Source organism: Gorilla gorilla, chromosome 15 (genome assembly GCF_029281585.2).
Source record: "Gorilla gorilla gorilla isolate KB3781 chromosome 15, NHGRI_mGorGor1-v2.1_pri, whole genome shotgun sequence".
NCBI lineage: Eukaryota > Metazoa > Chordata > Mammalia > Primates > Hominidae > Gorilla > Gorilla gorilla.
This window is the reverse complement of record NC_073239.2, coordinates 67,127,536-67,144,450: the sequence shown is the minus strand read 5'-3', so window position 1 is coordinate 67,144,450 and position 16,915 is coordinate 67,127,536. Positions and strand designations below refer to the sequence as shown.

Below are 16,915 nucleotides of genomic sequence, written 5' to 3'. Positions count from 1 at the left end.
GATATACTAGCAGTTGAGTTCTATATTTTCTTTCTTTTGTTTTTAACCTATTGAATTATACTTTTTTTTTTCCTTCTGAGACAGACTCTCACTCTCTCGACCAGGCTGGAGTATAATGGCGTGATCTTGGCTCACTGCAACCTCCGCCTCCTGGGTTCAATCCATTCTCCTGCCCCAGCCTTCTGAGTAGCTGGGATTACAGGCACTTGCCACCATGCCTGGCTAATTTTTGTATTTTTAGTAAAGACAGGGTTTTGCCGTGTTGGCCAGGCTGGTCTCGAACTCCTGACCTCAAATGATCTGCCTGCCTTGGCCTCCCAAAGTGCTAGGATTACAGGCATGAGCTACTGCGCCTGGCCTTTTTTTTTGTTTTTGTTTTTTTTTAAAGACAAGGTCTTGCTCTTTCGCCCAGGCTGGAGTGTAGTGGCGCAATCTCTGCCCAGTGCAACCTCTGCCTCCCGTGTTCAAGCGATTCTCCCACCTCAGCCTCCTGAGTAGCTGGGATTACAGGCGCGTGCTACCATGCCCGGCTAATTTTTTGTACTTTTAGTAGAGACAGGGTTTCGCCATGTTGGGCAGGCTGGTCTTGAACTCCTGACCTCAGGTGATCCATCCACCTTGGCCTCTAAAGTTCTGGGATTATAGGCATGAGCCACCCATGCCTGGCCAGAAAAATCTGAAGCTACCAGGAGTGGGGTATGAATATATTTTCTCTTTCATGGTAGTATTACTCCATCTGTTTCAAGAGCTAGCTTGCTCTCTTTTTTTTTTTTTTTTTTTTTTTTGTGACAGGGACTCACCTAAGCCGGAGTACGGTGGTGTGAACACGGCTCCCTGTAGCCTCAACCTCCAGAGCTCAAGTGATCCTCATGCCTTAGCTTCCTTTGTAGCTGGGACCACAGGCTTGAACCACCATGCCTGGCTGTGTTTAGAATTTTTTTGTAGAAACTGGGTCTCTCTTTGTTGCCCAGGCTGGTCTTGAACTCCTGGGCTCAAGCAATCCTCCCAGTTTCAGACTGGTGACCTTCTAGTGAATAGGGTCTCTAGGTTTGTTTTTTAAATTTTTGAATTATTTGCCATCCATTTAAATTTACGGATCTAAAAATTTTACATAAAAATGTAAATCCCAGACTTTTCATGAAAAAAGAAAATCAGAATGCCTAACAGAAAATAGCTGGCACTGAGCAGCACACTTCCTCTTTAGGTGCATGTACCTTCCGGTTTACCATAATCCCCACTGTTTCTTATATATTTTAATGTTACTTGCCTGACCCCTGTAGCATTTAAATTCAGGAACTTTGGTATTATGTGACCAAAAGAGTTTTAAGAATGGAACCCTGGAGTGGGTGGTAGAGAAGGTAAGTCATAGAGGAGGCCCCACTGACAGAATGGTGTATCAGAAGCCAAGAAGAGAAAAATTGTTTGGGGCGGGGGGGTTTATATGTGTTTTTTCTTATTTAGAGATAGGATCTCATTCTGTCACTCAGGCTAGAATGTGGTGGTACAATATTAGCTCACTGCAGCTTCGAATTCCTGGGCTCAAGTGATTCTCCCACCTCAGCCTTCAGAGTAGTTAGGACCGCAGGTGTCTACCAGCATACATGGTTATTATTTTTTTTTACTTTTGGTAGAGATAGAATCTTGCTATATTGCCCAGGCTGGTCTTGAATGCCTGGCCTCAAGTGATCCTCCTGCCTCGGCCTCCCAAAGTGCTGAGATTGTAAGCATGAGCCACCATGCCTCGCCCTGAGAGTTTTAAGAGTTTTAAGAATGAGAGAATGGTCAGCTGTGTCAAAAACTAGAGAAAACAAGTAGGAAGACTAAAACACACCATTAGATTTGACACTAGATCAATAGTGAGAGCAGTTTTAATATAGTAATGGGCTTGCTAAGTGAATGGGAGCAAGAAGTTACAGCTAGCAAGTATGACCTACTCTAAAAGGGTCTCTAGTGGGGAAGAGAAGAGGGTGGTAGCTCTTCTGTGTGTTTTTATGTCTTATGTCTTCCTTTATTTTGCATGTCTGTTTGAAATCAGAGTTCATCACCAAATTCCCTGTGTAGCCTTACTGGTTTCTTTAAATGTAAAGTGGCTGGGAAGTGGGGATGATGGTCTTCAATGACAAGAAGGTGGATTGCATGGAGTAAGCAGTGGGGAAGGGAGGGATTTGAGAGTGTCACAGAACATGAGATTAGGAAGGTGGGTTGGAGTTAAATTATGAATGGCCTTTATCCTAAAGAAGTTAGGATTTTTTGTAGAAGGCAATGAAATCCAGTATCATTTTTATGTATCATTTATTTTTAGTAACATGATTTTAGAACTGGGGTTGGGAAGACCTGTGGCAGGCAGATCAAATTATGAAACTTGTGTATCTTTGTAAGAGATGGTGATTGTTTAGTGGAGTAATCTAAAGCCTGCAGTAAGATGGAGAGAGCTGACCAGATTTAAAAGATGCTTGTAAGATATTTCTGAGTTAGATTCAAAAAGATTAGGAAGGCAGAGTTCATGTTTACTTTATTAGCGTATTTTACCAACATGTGGTACAGTTTATGGTGATCAGTAGATGTTTTTCAGAATGAATGAATGAATATCTGTTATTGTGTTGTCAGGATTTCCTCTCATCCCTTTGAAGTTTTTACTTTTTGTAGTTTCCTTTTCAGGGTATACCTTTATGCTGAACTCGCTGGTACTTTTCAGTCAGTCTTAAATATATAATTAACTAGGTCTAATCATTTTTTTTTAAAAAAAGTATTATTAATTATAAAATGTATGGTCACAGCCAGGCGCAGTGGCTCACACCTGTAATCCCAGCACTTTGGGAGGCTGAGGCAGGTGGATCACTTGAAGTCAGAAGTTCGAGACCAGCCTGGCCAACATGGTGAAACCCTGTCTCTATTTAAAATACAAAAAAAAATTAGCCAGGCATGGTGGCGTGCACCTGTAATCCCATTTACTCAGGAGGCTGAGGCAGGAGAATCACTTGAACTTGGGAGGCGGAGGTTGCAGTGAGCCGAGATCATGCCACTGTACTCCAGCCTGGGTGAGAGAGCAAGACTCTGTCTCACAAAAAAAAAAAAAAAAAAAGTATAGTCAACTTTCTTTTTCACTTTGATTTATAGCTAGTTCTTGCCTGTTGGTTGACCTAAGTCCATGGTAGCATTTCTGAAAGAAGAAGTGGTTGCTACAACAATTTAAGCATCTGTGAGATGTTTGGGTTTAGCAAATGAACGTAATAGCAGTGGTCATTGTAGTAAATGTGCATCAGAAATGCATCGCACTGATCTATCGTGTGCCTCTACCATAGTAGCATTTCACTTTTCTCCTTTTAACCCTACTCAAATATGTACTGTCATCCTTATAATATGGCAAGGAGCTACCATGTTGAATACCTACTATTTGCTAGATGTAGTAGTATGCATTTTATATACATTACCACATTGAATTCTTCTTATCAGTTACATTTTACACATAAGGAATGTGACTTTCAAAAGAATAAATGTGTTCATAATCATAGTCGAGTAGTGGCTGAACTGGGATTTTTGGCTTGGGTTATTGTTCCCCAAAGACAGGCTTGCTTTTTTTTTTTTTTTTTTTGCTATTATGTGTGTGTGTGTGTGTGTGTGTGTGTATTACAGTATACATATATACATATACATATGTATTAGTACATATTTCACCATTAGTTCATATCTCCAGAAATATTTATTTTGCCATACTCGATTTTATTTGAATATTTCCCACCTTCAACAACTTTTTTTCCTTTTATTCTAGGTTTTATCATATAAATTTACTTATAATACACACAACTCATTGTGTAATATTTGTGCGTGTGTGTGTGTGTGTGTGTGTGTGTGTGTGTGTGTGTGTGTGATGGAGTCTCGCTCTGTCGCCCAGGCTGGAGTGCAGTGGTGTGATCATGACTCAACTGCAGCCTTGACCTCCCAGGCTCAAGCAATTCTCCTGCCTCAGCCTCCCAAATAGCTGGGATTACAAGCGCCTACCACGACGCCTGGCTAATTTTTTGTATTTTTGGTCGAAACAGGGTTTCACCATGTCGGCCAGGCTGGCCTTGAACTCCTGACCTCAAGTGATCCTCCTGCCTTGGCCTCCCAAAGTGCTGGGATTACAACACCTAGCCCTGTTTAATAACGTATAGATTTCAAGTACTTTGAGGCAGTTTTTATAAAAGTAAAGAAAATAAATTTATACATTATTGATTTCTGTTTCTCAGGTTTTGATGGACATGTTTGATCAGGATGACATAGGTTTGGTTTCTCTCTGTGAAGATGAACCTAGTTCTTCTGGTGAATTAAACTACTATGATCTTGTCAGAACTGAAATCGCAGAAGAAAGACAGTATCTACGGGAATTAAATATGATCATAAAAGTGTTTCGAGAAGCCTTTCTTTCTGATAGAAAGCTGTTTAAACCTTCTGTAAGTACCTTTTTGGGTTTGAAATTCTGTGTACCCCAAAAAACCAGACCAGCTTAAAATCATAAATAGTCACTTTTTTTTATTTTTTTGAGACAGAGTCTTGCTCTGTTGCCCAGGCTGGAGCGCAGTGGCGTGATCTCAGCTTGCACCACTGCAGCCTCCACCTCCCGGGTTCAAGCAATTCCTGCCTCAACCTCCTGAGTAGCTGGGATTAGAGGCATGCACCACCACAATCGGCTACTTTTTTTATATTTTTAGTAGAGATGGGGTTTCTTCATGTTGGCCAGGCTGGTCTCAAACTGCCAACCTCAAGTGATCCACCTGCCTTGGCTTCGCAAAGTGCTGGGATTATAGGCATGATCCACTGCACCCAGCCCATAAATAGTAACTTTAAATACTTTATGAGTACATTAAAAATACTTTCATGTATTTGTGGGCTTTATAAACATTTGAATTGTTATACTAATATAATAGGTATAGTGACAATGAAAATTAGGCACAAAATTAGAAAGAGGTTTATACTGGGGTGAAATCATTTTCCGTTATGCAGTTCTGATATTTAGAGTCATTCATTTGGAGGTGGTGAAAAAGATGTATGGTCTAGGAAAGAAAGACCTCTGCATTTTTCTGTCTTTTGGTAAGTACCTTAAGGCAGTAGTTTAAAGTTTTAGTTTGAAGCTCAGAATACCATGGGGTTAAAAAAAATAAAGTTTTAACGGTGGAACTTTTAAAAATAAAAGTTTATGCAGAATGCCATGTTTAACAAACAAAAAAGTTTTTTTTCTTTCTTTTATCACATGATTTATTTTTCCATGTCTATGTGTTTGGCCCGCACTTTAAAAATAATTAGTCTTGGCCAGGTGCGGTGGCTCACGCCTATAATCCCAGCACTTTGGGAGGCCAAGGCAGGCAGATCACGAGGTCAGGAGATCGAGACCATCCTGGCTAACACGGTGAAACCCCGTCTCCACTAAAAAATACAAAAAAGTTAGCTGGGCGTAGTGGTGGGCGCCTGTAGTCCCAGCTACTCCGGAGGCTGAGGCAGGAGAATGGCGTGAACCTGGGAGGCAGAGCTTGCAGTGAGCCGAGATCCGCCACTGCACTCCAGCCTGGGTGACAGAGCGAGACTCCTTCTCAAAAAAAAAAAAAAAAAAAGTAACAATAATAATAATAATAATAATAATAATAATAATAATTAGTCTTGGCCAGGTGCAGTGGCTCATGCCTGTAATCTCAGCTGTTTTGGGAACCTGAGGCAGGAGGATTGCTTGAGGCCAAGAATTTGAGACCAGCCTGGGTAACAGAGCAAGACCCAGTCTCTACAAAAAAATTTAAAACTTAGCTGGGCATGATGGCACATGCCTGTAATCCCAGCTGCTGGGGAGGCTGAAGTGAGAGGTTTGCTTGAGCCAGGAATTTGAGACTATAGTGAGCCATGATCGTGCCACTGCACTCCAGCCTGGGCAAAAGAGCAAGACCTTGGCTCAAAAAAAAGATACTTAGCCTTTGTCTTATTTATCTTGTACCTCCTAACTTCCTCCACAAAATAACTATAACGTGAGTAAATAAGAGTGATACTCAGACACAGGTGGTTGAGTATTTAAAGTTAGGAACAGATTTAGCTTTTCTCATTATATTCCAAAAGAATGAGTTTTAAATGATAATCGAAAGTGTTTTAGTTGGCAATTACTTTTTTTCTTTTGGATATATGTTTAACAATGTTTATAATAACTCCTACTGGGAATACTATCATAAGTAGTCAGAACTTTATGTTTTTCAAAGTACTGTTCTATTTTATTTGACCCTTATAACAATCCTGAGGGATAGATTGGGCAAATATTGTCATCTCTACTTTACTTGTAAGGAGATTGACTTTTTTTTTTTTTTTTTAAATATAGATGGGGGTCTTGCTATGTTGCTCAGGTTGGTCTTGAACTCCTGGGCTTAAGCAGTCTTCCTTCTCAGCCCCCCAAAGTGCTAAGATTACAGTCTTGAGCCACTGTGCCTAGCTGGAAATTAACATCTTAATCAAGTTAGTTATAGAGCTTAATCTTGAATGTGGCTTCTTTTCTACCACGTTATAATTGGATTTTGTCTCTAGTGGTATGAAGAATAAAAACCTAATAAATACTGGCAGCTAATGTTATCTTTGCCTTTTTGTGTCCCATCAGTTTTCATTCCTCAGGAATTAATTTTTATGGGTCTCTTTTCACTGGATTAGTGCTGATATGACAGAAAATGTCTATTTTAATACTAAAGGGTCAGATGGAAGAGAGAACCCCTTTTTTATCTATCTCTGTATCTACTATAATTTTTTTTTAGCATTAAGTAAAATATAAACTTTTGAGGGAAAGACTATCTAAAATCAGAGCATAGTACTCTGCAAATATTAAAGAAGTGAATGACTTAAAAATGATCTTAAGTTACTCCTTTTGCCCCTCATCCTACGTTTTCAAAAAGCTCGCATTTCTGGAAGGCCTAATATGTGCCAGGAGCATTTTACAGAAATCATCTAATTTAACCCTAAGACCCTTATGAGCTGGGTATTAGCAGACCAAATGTGTGATAACGGGCAAATTACTTAACAGCTCTATGCCTCTGTTTCCTCATTTGTAAAATGAGGATGATGATAGTACCTATCTAATAAGGATATTAGGTTATTACATTTCAAGTGCTTAGAAGAGTGCCTAGAATATAATGTGCCCAATACATGTTAGTTGTTATTATTGTCCTTTTCATTCCTAAGCCAGGGTCATTCATCTGGCATGTTGTAAAAGGGAAAAACAGTTTTTCCTCTCTAATCTTTTTTTTTTTTTTGAGACAGAGTCTTGCTCTGTCATCCAGGCTGGAGTGTAATGGTGCAGTCCTGGCTCACTGCAACCTCTGCCTCCCGGGTTCAAGCGATTCTCCTGCCTCAGCCTCCCGAGTAGCTAGGATTAGAGATGTGCACCACCACGCCTGGCTAATTTTTGTACTTTTGGTAGAAACGGGGTTTCGCCATGTTGGCCAGGCTGGTCTCGAAATCCTGACCTTAGATGATCCGCCCGCCTTGACTTCCCAAAGTTCTGGGATTATAGGCATGAGCCACTGCGCCTGACCCCTCTCTAATCTTCACACTCAACACAGAACATTTCTGCGACAACGTATGTGAGGATTTTTTCCCCATACACCAAAGTAATTCTCCTGTGTACACCAACTAGGTGTCCTATAATTTAGCTCAATTTTGACATTATTTACCTGGAAATAGTGTCAGATCTCACAGATTAAGGACTCAGTCCCAACACGACTGTCTCACACTTCAGGCGCCAATTGAAAGTCCCAGGTTGTGAACTGTGCTCCGAACTGATCAGTTATAAATTGGAGTTCCCATGACCCCCTCCTTGGGTTCCATTAATTTGGTTGAACAGCTCACAGAAATCAGGGAAACACGTTTACCAGTTTATTATGAAGGACTTTAAAATGATACAGATGAAGAGATGGACAGGGCAAAGTATAGGGGCACAGAGTTTCCAAGCCCTCTCTGGGCAAGCCACCCTCCTAGCACCTCCACAAGGTCTGCAACCAGGAAGCTCATCAAGAGTTTTTATGGAGCTTGATCTCTAGCCTCTCACCCCTGCCTTTTTTTTTTTTTTTTTTTGTGGAGACAGGGTCTGGCTCTGTTGCCCAGGCTTAAGTGCAGTGGCACCATCTTGGCTCACCATAACCTCTGCTTCCTGGGCTCAAGCAGATCCTCCAGCTTCAGCCTCCTGAGTAGCTGGGACTACAGGCACACACCACCCCACCCGACTAATTTTGTATTTTTTGTAGAGATGGGGTTTTGCCATGTTTCCCAGGCTCTTTCCCCAATTTTTTAGAGGTCAGTGGGTGGGGCTGAAAGTTGCAACCCTCTGATCCTTTTTCTTTTTCTCATGAGTCAGTTTGGTTTCAAGTAACCCTTCAATCCTCTAATCATCTGGTCTTTTTTGGTGACTGGCCCTATCATGAGGTTATCTAGGGGCCCTACTGTAAGTAACCTCATTAGCATAAAGTCAGTATTTATCAAAGGTACTCATTATGAATAAAAAAAGACATTATTATCACTCAGGATATTCTTAGCATTTTAGGGGCTCTAAGACAGGAACCAGGGACAAAGACCAAAAATATGTTTCATATCATACCACGTGTGGTGGAGCCAGGATCCAAGCTCAGGTCTGTCAGGTTCCAAAGCCCGTGATGTTTCCATTATAAGATGCCAGAGTGAATAATAGTTGGCCATAACCGGGATGGTCAGTCATATGATGTGTTTGTGTTCAGAGGGCTTGAACCTGTCTTATCCTAGATATATGGCTATCTGCCACATATGATGTTTTAGTCAGTGATAAGACTATAAATACCCATATATATGACAGTAATCCTGTAAGGTTATACTATATTTTTACTGTACCTTTTCTCTATATAGATATGTTTAGATACACAAATACTTAACATTGTGTTACAGTTACCTACAGTATTCCATGTAACATGCTGTACAGGTTTGTAGCCCAGGAGCAACAGGCTATACCTATATGGCCTAAATGTTGTAGTATATCATCTAGCCATGATATTTGCACAATGACAAAATCGCCTAACAGCGCATTTCTCAGAACATACCCCTGTCTTTAAGCAGTGCATGGCTGTAATTCGCAGATGGGAGCTTGGATGAAATCTGTAATTCCTTCTCAGATCCAGGAGATGGGCCCTAAATTGTGAAACCAGATTGTAACAGGATTAGGAGTTATCTTCATTCTCATCCCAGCTCTTATCATTAATCTATAAGACTATATAGCCTAAGCTATAAGTAAAACCTAGGGCTCTGTAAGACCTTGATCAAGTCTTTTAGCATCTCAGCCAGTTTTAAAACACTCAAATGCCAGAATTCTTTATGTAAAAAGTAGCTTAGAATCATGCACAGTAGGAGGTTTTAGATTTAACAAAACTATCTAGAATCTATATTTTGTAGTATTTTTATTGTCTGTTATCCAAGAGATTTTTAAAATTCTCTTCCTGTTCATGATTGATTTTTACTGTCTTGGAATATATTAATTTGAGATTGAATGAAGATATACCCTTAACTCTTACATTGTTTCTTTTTTTTTTTTGTACAAGCAAGTCTCTTTATTTCCAAAGTATGTTGACCTCTCCAACCCAAGTTAAAAGAATACACAGTATGATTCCATCTTTTAATATATTAACATCAAGATGTACATGTTTGAAAATGGTTGGAATTTTATACTGGAATAATGCATACTAAACTATTAATAGTTTCTACCTCTGAGGGTCATGGGTGTAAGGGGGGCATGAAAGTAAACATTCATATTTTACTCTATCTGTCTTGTGTTTGAATCTTTTATAATGGGAGTGCATTCACATGTAATAACTTTTATTTTTACAAAGAATGAGTTTTCCCAAGAGCAAAATGCAAAAATTCTGCTATAGCTTGTTGACATTTAGTGGAAATATATTGCTTTATATAATATATGAATTGTTCAGAAGTGATAATAGCTTTAATCATGCTCCCAATAAAAGATATGCTAGTTAAAGAAATTCTATAGTTTATTCCATAAATTTAAAAACATGTAGAAAACGAGTACCACCCATAAATTAAATGATGTATTTGGTGCAGGGCAGGTAAGCCCCAAAGTTGGGGCTTAGCTCGGGACAGTTCTTGGCTTTGTCTAGGAAAGAAGTCAAAGGCATGACAATGGTAGGAACCTCTGCTGAAGCGGCAGCGTACAGCAGCAGCAAAAGTACTGTTTCTTGTGGAGCAGGGCTATTCCATAGGCAGTGTGCCTCGAGTAGCCTATATTGCTCTTTATATTTAGTAATTTTTAAGCAGAGTTCTCAATCTCACATTTCTTAACCTTTCCTTCTCTTTTTTCAGGATATCGAAAAGATTTTTAGTAACATTTCAGATATACATGAATTGACTGTGAAACTTTTAGGTTTGATTGAAGACACAGTTGAAATGACTGATGAAAGCAGTCCTCATCCCTTAGCTGGCAGCTGTTTTGAAGATTTGGCAGAAGTAAGTTTACAAAACTACTTATATTCTCATTAAAGTCCTAAATGCTGTAGTAAGAAACTTAGAGATGAGTCTTGGCAACATAGTGAGACCCCATTTCCATAAAAAAGTAAAATAATTAGCCAGGCATGGTAGTGCCCATCTGTGGTCCCAGTGACTCAGGAGGCTGAGGTAGGAGGACTCCTTGAGCCTGGGAGATCAAGCCCGTGATTGTGTCACTGCACTCCATCCTGGGCGACAGAGTGAGACCCTGTCTCCAAAAAAAAAAATTTTTTTTGGAAGATATTCTTTATGAAAATTAGAAGATACCACTGGCCATTATAAAAAGATATTTAAGATTTAACTGATAACAAACTAAAATCACATTGCCTATATAGTGACACTTTCTTTATAGTGTGTTTATGGCAATATTTATAGTGAAAGTTTATATACTAGAGTAGTATATAAACTAGAGTAGTAACATTTAGGTTTTTTTTTTTTTTTTTTTTTAGTGGTAAGTATATTCAAGATGAAGGAAGATACATTTTATTGACCATAGCTCTTTACCTTCTATGGATTTTAAACTTAAAGTTGGAAAGAAGCTTTATATTATTTTAATGTTTTCCAAAGTAAAAATCATTTTATCTTTTAAGTGACTATAAAAATAATGTAGCTCATTGTAAAAATATTCAGAAAAATAGAGATATATAAATTAGATGAAAGTCACTTTATTTTATAACACCCAGAGATAACTTATCCTTATATATTTCTGTGCATACATACGAATGTGTGTTTGCAAAAATAGGATCCCACTATTTTATAACTTACTGTTTTTACTCTGTATATCATAAACATTGTCCATGTTAATGTATATACTTCAACACAATTTTTAAGTATAAATAATGCGATGTTATATGGAGACACCATAACATATTTTAACTATTATCCATAGGTTGTAGAGTTTTTTCCTTTTTTTTTTGTTATTGTAAACAACACTGCAACAAACATACTTGCACTATGCCTTGATATTCTAATCATTTTTTTTTTTTTTTTTGACACGGAGTCTCCCTCTGTCACCCAGGCTAGAGTGCAATGGCACAATCTTGTCTTACTGCAACCTCTGCCTCTCAGGTTCAAGCCATTCTCCTGCCTCAGCCTCCTGAGTAGCTGGGATTACAGGCGCCCGCCACCACGCCCAGCTAATTTTTTGTATTTTTAGTAGAGACAGTGTTCCTCTCTGTTGGCTAGGCTGGCCTCGAACTCCTGACCTCATGATCCATCCGCCTCGGCCTCCCAAAGTGCTGGGATTATAGGCGTGAGCCACCGCGCCCAGTCATATATTCTAATAATTTTTAAGGATATATTCCTGGAAGTGGAATTGTAGTGCTAAAGACTAGATACATTTTTAGAACTTTGAAACACTTTGCCACGTTCACTTCCAGCTAAGTTCCAGTGTATGTAAGCTTCCTTCTTTCTTCACCCTTTCCCTTCACTAACTCGGTATTACCTTATTCTTTTTCTTTTTAATTCTTTTTTTCGAAATTTGTTTTGTTTTCATATCGGTTCTGCAGATATCCCATTAATTTTTGCCAGTCTAATGGGAAAAGAAATCTTTCTTCTTCTCTTCTCTTTTTTCTTTTCATTTCTTTCTTTTCTTTTGAGACAGGGTTTCACTCTGTTGCTCAAGCTGGAATATAGTGGCACAATCATAGCTCACTGTAACCTCGAACTCCTGGGATCAAGTGATAATAATCTGTACCATATTGGTAGAAAATATATTCTTTTAAACCTAATGCTTTTTCTCTTTTTAAAAAAATAGGAGCAAGCATTTGATCCTTATGAAACATTATCACAGGACATTCTTTCACCAGAGTTTCATGAACATTTCAATAAATTGATGGCCAGACCTGCAGTTGCTCTACACTTTCAGGTAAACTTAAATTGAAGGTTTTTTTTTTTTTTTTTTTTTATAACGCAAATAAATATCTCACTATTTTATCCTTCAAATATTTGTAATTCTGGAATCCTCGTAATCCTTCAAATCTTGTTCATTCTAAACCTGTTTTGGATTATCTTCTGTTTTCTCTCTGGAGCTCTGTCTGTTCTTACTGTAGAAATCTTTTATAGTACAACATCACGAATACTGAATGACCAGAAGAATTTAGCACATACTAGATCTGGGGTATAAAGATGAATTTGGCCGGGTGCAGTGACTCATGCCTATAATCCCAGCATTTTGGGAGGCCAAGACAGGTGGATCACTTGAGGTCAGGAGTTTGAGACCAGCCTGGCCAACATGGTGAAACCCTGTCTCGACTAAAATTGCACAAGTTAGCTGGGCTTGGTGGCAAGCTCCTGTAATCCCAGCTACTCAGGAGGCTAAGGCAGGAGAATCACTTGAACCTGGAAGGCAGAGGTTGCAGTGAGCCGAGATCGCGCCACTGCACTCCAGCTTGGGTGGAATAGTGAGACTCTGTCTCAAAAAATAAATAAATAAATAAATAAAAAATAAAGATGAATCTGGAGTGTGATTTCAGGATTATGTTCCCTATAGGAGGAAGATTTGGAGAAATCTTAAAAAGTTGAGATAACCTCAACCTCCTATGTACTCATACTGATTTTTCTATGAGGCCTACAATTTAAAGGAGATAAATACTGTATTGAGGGAGAGTATGCAAGTTAGTTGGTTCAGGAATACACTTAGATAAAATGAAAATAAGTGGAGAGATACAAATAAAATTTTATTTTTACTATCTCAACACTAACAACAAAAGTTATGTTGGCATAGGTAATACTTGGCTAAATATGTAAAACTTCTACATCTAAACTGACTTTTCCAGCCAGATGTGGTGGCTCTTGCCTGTAATCCCAGCATTTTGGGAGGCTAAGGTCAGAGGATTGCTTGGACCCAGGTGTTTGAGACCAGCCTGGGCAAAATAGGGAGACCTCATCTCTACAAAATATAAAAACTTAGCCGAGCGTGGTGGCGTGCACCTGTGGCATGCCAGGAGAATTGCTTGAGCCTGGGAGGTCAAGGCTGCAATGAGTCATGATCACGCCACTACACTCCAGCCTTGGGTACAGAGTGAGACCCAGTCTCAAAAAAAATAAAAATAAAAAATAAACTGGCTTTTACCCCTTGACATTTGAATATGGTAAAAATCCTTATCGTCCTAAAACAAACAAGCAAACAAATGAACAAACCTTTCTTCACTCTAGTAGAATAATTAACTAGAGTGAAGAAAGTTTTTTCATTTCCTCTCTCATTTTTTCTTTGCAGCCAATTGTCTTTATATTATTTTTTACCATTCTTTATGAAAACACTACCATGTATGTTTTAATCAGGATATAAATTGCCTTTGACAAGTAACTTAATTGCCAAATCCAGTGGATATTTTTATTTCATACTTAAGTCTGTAGTATTTGTTACTGCTCTTATCTCTTGGTTCCTGTATACCTGAAGGCTGGGCGTGATGTCTCATGCCTGTAATCCCAGCACTTTGGGAGGCTGAGGTGGGTGGATCACCTGAGGTCAGGAGTTCCAGACCAGCCTTGCCAACCTGGCGAAACCCTACCTCTACTAAAAAATGCAAAAATTAGCTGGGTGTGGTGGCATGCACCTGTAATCCCAGCTACTCGGGAGGCTGAGGCAGGAGAATTGCTTGAACCCGGGAGGCGGAGGTTGCAGTGAGCCGAGATCGTGCCACTACACTCCAGCCTAGGTGACAGAGCAAGACCCTGTCTCAAAAAAAAAAAAAAAAAAAAAATATATATATACACACACACACACACACACACACACACACACACACACACACACACACACACTACTAGTGGGCATGGTGGTGCACACCTGTAGTTCTAGCTACTACAGAGGCAGAGGCAGGAGGATCACTTGGAGGCAGGAGGATCACTTGAACCCAGGAGGTGGGGGTTGCAGTGAGCCGAGATTGCAACACTGCACTCAAGCCTGGGCTACAGAGTGAGACTCTGTCTCAACAAAAAAAAGAAAAAGAAATACCTGAGACTGGGTGATTTATAAAGAAAAGAGATTTAATTGGCTCAGAGTTCCACAGGCTCTACAGGAAGCACGGCTGGGGAGGCCTCAGGAAACTTACGATCATGGCGGAAGCCAAAAGGGAAGCAGGCACGTCTTCACATGGTCAAAGCAGGAGGAAGGAGCAGGGAGGTGCCACACACTTTTAAACAACCAGATCTCCTGAGAACTCTATTACAAGAACAGCATTAAAGGAAGAAATCCACCCCCATGATCCAGTTACCTCCCACTAGGCCCCACCTCCAAAATTGGGGATTACAGTTGAACATGAGATTTGGACGGGGACACAAAATCAAACCATATCAGCTCCTATGATACTACATGTTCCCAATTTTTGTCTTCTCTGATTTCTTCTTCTAAGTCTCTTAATTATTATAGCTATTATCCAACTTCTGTTATCAGCCCCTGTTTTTCTGTTCTGTGCTCTCCTTGGGTGATTTCATGTCTGTATACTGGTGACTTCTTATTTGTATTTCCAGGCCATCACTTTCTTTTAAGCACTGTGTACATATGTGTATGTATCTATACACTTTCATATAACCAGCTGCCTTGAATTGATGCACTTGGATACCCTAAACGCACTTCAAATATGACATGTTTAAAACTGAACTTACCATCTTCTCCCTGCCTTCTGTACTATAAATTCCCATTGTTTATTATCTTCCACTTCTCTACTGTCAAAAATTTGTTATCATGGAATACAAATTATACTTAATTCTCAAAATTACTTCAAGAGAGGAACATTTTTAAAGTTAACTCATCTATTCATATAAAGTATGCATTAAATACACAGTCTGTAAGAACTTTGGATACTCATTAAAAGCACTCAACACATTTCTTTTTTCAGTCCTATTTTATTAGGAATTTTTGCTGTGGAATTTGAATGTTAAAGGGCCCAGTTATTAATAAAGCTGTCATCCTAGATATTCAGTGAAATTGGAAGAGTTAGATGAAATCCTTTTTCGGGCCAAACTCAATTGTTTTAACTTAAAAAAAAATTCATTCAGTTTAAGATAAAATAATGCTTCCTTAATAAAACTAAAAACAAAAAGCATCTTTAGAAGCTGTGTAGTGTACTTTATTTATTTATTTATTTAGAGACAGGGTCTCACTCTGTTGCCCAGGCTGGAGTACAGTGGCACAATCTCAGTTCATTGCAACCTCCACCTCCCGGGTTCAAGCGATTCTCCTGCCTTAGCCTCTCGAGTGACTGAGACTACAAGTGTGGACCACCACGCCTGGCTAATTTTGGTATTTTTTTGGTAGAGACAGAGTTTCACCATATTGGCTAGGCTGTTCTGTTGACCATGAGGCACCATACCTGGACTGTATAGCAGACTTAAAAAAATAAGATTTGAAGTTAGAACTTAAGGCTTTGGGCCAATTAATAGTTTTTGTTTGTTTGTTTGCGGCGGAATCTTGCTCTTTCACCCAGGCTGGAGTGCAGTGGCGCGATCTTGGCTCACTGCAACCTCTGCCTCTTGGGTTTAAGGAGTCCTCCTGCCTCAGCCTCCTAAGTAGCTGGGACTACAGGCGCATGCCACCACACCTGGCTAATTTTTGTATTTTTAGTAGAGATGGGGTTTCCCCATGTTGGCCAGGCTGTTCTCAAACTCTTGACTTCAGGTAATCCTCCTGACTCAGCCTCCCAAAGTGCTGGGATTACAGGTGTGAGCCATCACGCCCAGCCCCAGTTAATGGTTGTGTTACCTTGAGCAATTCACTTAATCTCTGAGACTCAGTTTGCTCATTTGTAAAATGGTGATCATAATAATATATACCTCATAGTTATTAGGAAATTAAATGGTAATGTATATGTAAAGCATAAGCATAATGTTTGATGTGTATTAAATACTCAAATGTAGCTCCTGTTATTATCAGAGGACTCCTTACACTGTAAATACATGCTACAAAAATTTTAGAATGCACTTTATCAGGCATTTTAGTACAAATTAGCAAAACAGTTGATCTTGTAGACTAATTTTGAAGTTTCATATTGGTTCCAGTTCAAGCACTGTATATAAAATATCCAGAGTAATTCACTATATTAATTAGTTTAATGCTGTCTTAGTCTATTCAGGCTGCTCTAATAAAATATCATAAACTGGATGGCTTATAAACAATAGAAATTTATTTCTCACAGTTCACATTTAGGAAGTCCCATATCAAGAGGCTAACAGATCTGGTGTCTAGTTTGGTGCCCTAGTGAGGGTTTGCTCTTCTGGTTCATAGATGGTGCTTTCTTGTTGTGTCCTCACATGATGGATAGCACAAACTCCCTTAGGCCCCTTTTATAAGGGCACTAACCCTGTTCACAGGGGCTCTGCCCTCATATCCTAATCACCTCCTAAAGGCCCCATCTCTTAATACTGTTGCATTGGGGATTAGGTTTCAATATATGACTTT

At 39.3% G+C, this 16,915-nt stretch overlaps 1 protein-coding gene across 3 annotated transcripts in view; it reads left to right on the top strand.

Annotated features, from left to right (window-relative positions):
* SOS2 (SOS Ras/Rho guanine nucleotide exchange factor 2) overlaps window positions 1-16,915 on the top strand; it is a 113,834-nt gene that overhangs the window by 38,681 nt on the left and 58,238 nt on the right. For all 3 annotated transcript variants that reach the window (XM_031001824.3, XM_055361453.2, XM_055361452.2), the window contains exons 5-7: window positions 4,230-4,433; window positions 10,333-10,476; window positions 12,272-12,382. In XM_031001824.3, coding sequence (XP_030857684.1) covers window positions 4,230-4,433; window positions 10,333-10,476; window positions 12,272-12,382 — 459 coding nt within the window. The remainder of the gene's footprint in view (window positions 1-4,229; window positions 4,434-10,332; window positions 10,477-12,271; window positions 12,383-16,915) is intronic.